At 39.2% G+C, this 5,348-nt stretch overlaps 1 protein-coding gene across 3 annotated transcripts in view; it reads left to right on the forward strand.

Annotated features, from left to right (window-relative positions):
- Larp4b (La ribonucleoprotein domain family, member 4B) overlaps positions 1-5,348 on the forward strand; it is a 48,233-nt gene that overhangs the window by 17,735 nt on the left and 25,150 nt on the right. For all 3 annotated transcript variants that reach the window (XM_013009357.1, XM_013009360.1, XM_013009359.1), the window contains one exon: positions 3,404-3,485. In XM_013009357.1, the coding sequence (XP_012864811.1) occupies positions 3,404-3,485 (82 nt within the window). The remainder of the gene's footprint in view (positions 1-3,403; positions 3,486-5,348) is intronic.

Raw genomic sequence — 5,348 nt, forward strand, 5'->3', positions numbered from 1 at the left:
GGTAGCCTTTTCAACAAATAGTTCAGTAATAGTAATCTATATGCAGCCCTGATTTGGCTTCCTATTTAGATTAAAATTCTATCATCCAACTCTATACCACTTGATCCACAATGCCACTTCCGGCTTTTTTTTTCCCTGCTTGGTGGTGCTGAGGAATCGAACCCAGGGCCTCATGCATGCAAGGCAAGCACTCTACCACTGAGCCACCTTCCCAGCCCAGTGTACAAGTTTTTATGTAGACATGACAGTTTGATTCCTTAAACTCCAGAGTACAGTAGTTGTGTCTTACACTAGAAAGTTTGTTTAGTGTTATACAAACGCAGTTTGGAAGACCAAACTGATTTCCAAAGTGTTTGTGCCAGTGTTTCTGTTAGGCTCACACATTGTTAGGTCTTAAGAGATTTGACTCCTTTATCATTAAAGCAAATTTCCTTTCTTTGAAGCCCATTCTTTCTGAAGCAAAGGTGGCTGCTCTACTTTCTTTTTGGGGAGGTGGAGGGAGGGGTAGTCCTGGGGCTTGAACTCAGGGCCTATGTGCTATCCATGAGCTGCTTTTTTTCTTTTTTTTTTGGGTCCGGTCGTGGGGCCTGAACTCTGGACCTGGGCACTGTCCCTCAGCTCTTCAGTTCAAGGCTAGTGCTCTACCACTTGAGCCACAGCGCCACTTCCGGCTTTTTCTGTGAATGTGGTGCTGAGGAATCGAACCCAGGGCCTCGAGCATGCAAGGCAAGTGCTCTACCACTGAGCCACCTTCCCAGCCCCGAGCTGCTTTTTTTCTAAAGAATAGTGCTCACTTAAGCCACAGCTGGTTAATTAGAGCTAAGAGTCACATAGACTTTTCTGCCTGAGCTGACTTCAGACCATGATCCTCAGATCTTACCTTTCTGAGTAGCTAGAATTGAAGTCATCAGCTACCAGCCCCTGGCTGATAGTATCTTTTGATGTATAACAATCTAATTTTTATAAAATCAGTTTTATCAGTTTTGTTGCCTTAGACTTTAATGTTGTATTATATACAACACCTTTTTTTTTTTAAGGTACTAGTGTTTAAACTCTGGGGCTAACACTTGATAGCCCAATCGTATCATACTTGAGTCATGCCTCCAGTGTTTTGTTTTGTTTTGGGTTTTTTTTTTGTTTTTTTGCTTTAGTTATTTTTTGCATAGGATCTCAAAATTTTTTCAGGGCTGGTATAGACATCGATCCTCCTACCTATGTTTCTGTCTGCTTGCAGAGAGGCAAAGACAGGAAAAAGGGTAGCCTTTTCAACAAATAGTTCAGTAATAGTAATCTATATGCAGCCCTGATTTGGCTTCCTATTTAGATTAAAATTCTATCATCCAACTCTATTATAATATCCTACTCTGAGGCTTCTTTCTTACTCTGTTTCCTCACTCTTCTTGGTTATGCCAGCCTCCTTAGTATTTCCTGACTACCCTCTAAAGGCCTAAAGGCCTTTGTTGCAGCACATGTAGAACTTACTTCCCACATTTCCCATACCTTATCTCTCTCAGGTCAGATCAGATGAGGTAACACCTCCTATCCAGAAGAGCATGATGTTGCTCTGTCCCTTTGCTATTTCCTGTCTCACATTATATTGTATAGTGACTTTCCTAACAGCCTGCCTGCTTCTTGAACTAGGATGTTGACCCATGAAAAGAGGCTTTGCCTTATTTAGGCTAAATATAATATTTTCTGGCTTAGTAAATATCTATTAAATATTGAGGTTGGAATGTGAATTTAAAAGGAATGTCTCTAGATGAAGGAATGACAGGTCATGTTTTAATCTCACGTCTCCTGGTGTTATTTACAGTATTTTTCTCTTTGGTGATTTTAGCAATTTTGTTTTTCTTTCTCATTAGGAAGAGTGAAATGAACTATGCTGTTCTATTCTTTTTTTTTTTTTTTGTCCATCGTGGGGCTTGAACTCTGGGCCTGGGCGCTGTCCCTCAGCTCTTCAGCTCAAGACTAGTGCTCTACCACTTGAGCCAAGCACCCACTTCCGGCTTTTTCTGTGAATGTGGTGCTGAGGAATCAAACCCAGGGCCTCATGCATGCAAGGCAAGCACTCTACCACTGAGCCACCTTCCTAGCCCCTGCTGTTCTATTCTTAATGTCCTACTGTGTCTTTGCTTTTCCATGGTCATTAACTTTGACTTTTAAAATACAGTGTCTGTTGTATTACCCTGGCACATGTATGATTATTCCAGGCTAATTTATATAAGAGCATATGAAAACATTCTTTGTTCTTAGCACTTCAATGCCTTTCATCTCAAGGTTGTTAAAATTCCTGTTTGTTCAGTGTCTAGTATACTGGCAAAGGCAGGGGCTCTTCTCTTTGTATAAACTATTTTACTCCATTAGAGGCCTAAATAACTAGACATTGCATAGCTCTTTATCCCAGGATTGTTTTGGGTCACCTGAAGCTCTGACTTACTTGTATACTGTAACCAAACAGTTTTCTACTTGTCCCTTTGACTAGTTGGAAATGTAAATTTAAGGCTATAGTGTACAAACTATTTACGATCTACAGCATTTATTTTTACCTATATTTATCTTTTCTTTCTTTTAATTCTTTCTTTATATTATTTGGTATCTATCCTTTTTCCATTACCTGCAAGTATTTTTTGTAAATTTTTATTGTTGTTATAAAGGTGATGTACAGAGGGTTACAGTTACTTAAGTCAGGTAGAGTACATTCTTTTTGGACATTGTCCCTTCCCTGGATCTCTCCCAATACAAATCCATTTTAAAGTGATGTGAGATATCAGCTATTTATACCAGCCATTTTGTGTTAAAGAGTCACTGCTAAACTTCATTAGTGAAATTTTAATCCGATTATTTTCTAAACTGTTTTTGTTTTGATTTTTTGGTTTGAATTCAGGACCTCACATGTGCCTGTCTTATTTGTTCAGCTGGTGCTCTACCATTTTAGTCATGCCTCCTGCTCAGCTTTTTGCTGGTTATTTTGGAGATGAAGTATTTTCTGCCTGGGCTGACTTTGAACCACGATCCTCTGGAACTGAACATTCTGAGTCACTAGGATTACAAGCTTGACCAGCTGGGCCTGACTTTCAGCTATTTTGTTTTAGAGAAAAGAAAAGGAATCTATTTTATTTTGTTTGGTTTTCAGGTTTTTTTGTTGTTCTGTGGAGCTTTTTTGGCAATTTTTCTAGTTGGTAAAATAATTTCTTCTCTGTATACTTATAGTATTGGGAAGTGTGTGTGTGTGTGTGTGTGTGTGTGTGTACTGTCATATTAAATTACTTATTTGGTCAAATTTAAGACATTGTGTGTGTGTGTGTGTGTGTGTGTGTGTGTGTGTGTGTACTGTCATATTAAATTACTTATTTGGTAAAATTTAAGACATTTTTTTCCTGAATTGATCTTTACCTATATGTAGGAGGAAATGAGTCTCAACCAGAAAGTCAGGAAGAAGACCCTCGAGAAGTTCTTAAGAAAACGTTGGAGTTCTGCTTATCTAGGTAAGGTTGGTAGTAATTTTTCTAGTACCTAATATCTGTGATATTAGTGAATTGATTATTATCTAAAAACGAGATTGATCAATCTATTCATTTTGTAATACTGACATTTGAAGTTGGGACTTCATGCTTTCCAAGCAGGTGGGTTTACTGCTGAGCAATGTCTCTAGAATATGCAAATGTGATTTTTTCATCAGAATATATGTCTATTAGTTATCTCTGTGTATGTGCATTTATTAATCAGGGAGCTAGTATGTCATATAAGTAGCCTTTTGTATGTTGAAGAACAAATCACAGTCCTCTGGTCAGTTGTTCCCCTATAGATGGGTCTAGTAATTATAGATGGGTCTAGAAATTCATCTTGCTGTTGATTATCTGAGTTGTATGGATTCCTGTATACACATACAGACATAGACACACACACACATGCACACACACATGCGCGCACACATGCGCACACACATGCGCACACACATGCACACACTTGCCCACTCCCTGCAGTAAGGGCTTAATATCTTCAGTCTCACTTGCAGCTTGAAGTTAAAAGGCTTGGCCTACATTCTTTCTGTAGGAGTAAATTGTTTATTATAGCACTAATATGTATAGTGTCTTTTTTACCCTGAGTCATTATTTTTTTATTTAGAAATATGGTAGAACCTTTCATGTCAAGTGACAAAAATGGATGTACAAGTTTGGGTTAAATATAGTTTTCTTTGAGCTTAAAGGTAGCTTCTTGGCCCTGTGTAAAGTTCTATCAGTACTGATTTTTCAAGTGTTGTCTCTGGAGCCCTGAAGACCTCACAGATTGTCTGGTAAAGGCTCCTTACAGATAATGAAGATTATTTGAAATTGGGGTGGAGGACCTGTTTTTGGACCTTCCTTCTGCTTCCATTTTGTCACAAATTGGCAACACTTGAATATATTACATAGTGGCATAATGTGAAAGTATACTCAGTGGCACAGTTGAAAATCACAGCCCCTTGTTGTTCACAAGTCCTTGTCTAGTTCTAAGGTAGTCTTGACCACCAGCATCTAAGCAAAGCAGTAATTAGCTGAGAGGAAAGACACAGCAGCATTTCCCTCTTATGCATCAGTCACTCGGAATTCTGCAGTTCTCATTGGCCTTTGGTGGAACGTTGTAAGAAGAGGTCCTGGGAAACCTACTATTGTACTTCAGTATTGATTTTTTTTTTTTAAGGCTTTTTGCATTATCTTACACATTGTCTTTTTCCTGAGAATTCACCAGGGCAGTTATGTGTGGCCAAAATAGCAGGAAGCAGCTCATCTTAGTGATTATTTGTGGCATACCTTTTGATCTTGTGGGTAAAGTTACTGATCTGTTTCCTTCTTTTTAATTCTGGCTGCTAGAAAACCAGACATAAAATTGCAGCTTCTCTAGCCAAGTGTTCCAGACTATTGCTTGTACCCTGGGTATTGACCTTATCTTATCCCAGCCTTATTTTGTTGACTTAATCTGGATTTCCTTACTTTAGAATAACGTGTGTGTGTGTGTGTGTGTGTGTGTGTGTGTCTATATGTAATATTTTGTGCCGGTCTTCCTGTGGGACTTAATCTGGATTTCCTTACTTTAGAATAACGTGTGTGTGTGTGTGTGTGTGTGTGTGTGTGTGTGTGTGTGTGTGTGTGTGTGTGTGTGTGTGTGTGTGTGTGTGTGTGTGTGTGGATCTCAGCCTCCGGAGTACTTAGGATTATGGATTATGGGCGTGAGCCACTAGCGCTCAGCTGCACAAGCATTTTAAAAGAAAGATGTGTTGGGCTGGGAAGGTGGCTCAGTGGTAGAGCACTTGCCTTGCATGCTCGAGGCCCTGGGTTCGATTCCTCAGCACCACATAAGCAAAAAGAAAA

Source organism: Dipodomys ordii, unplaced genomic scaffold (assembly GCF_000151885.1).
Source record: "Dipodomys ordii isolate 6190 unplaced genomic scaffold, Dord_2.0 Scaffold9, whole genome shotgun sequence".
NCBI lineage: Eukaryota > Metazoa > Chordata > Mammalia > Rodentia > Heteromyidae > Dipodomys > Dipodomys ordii.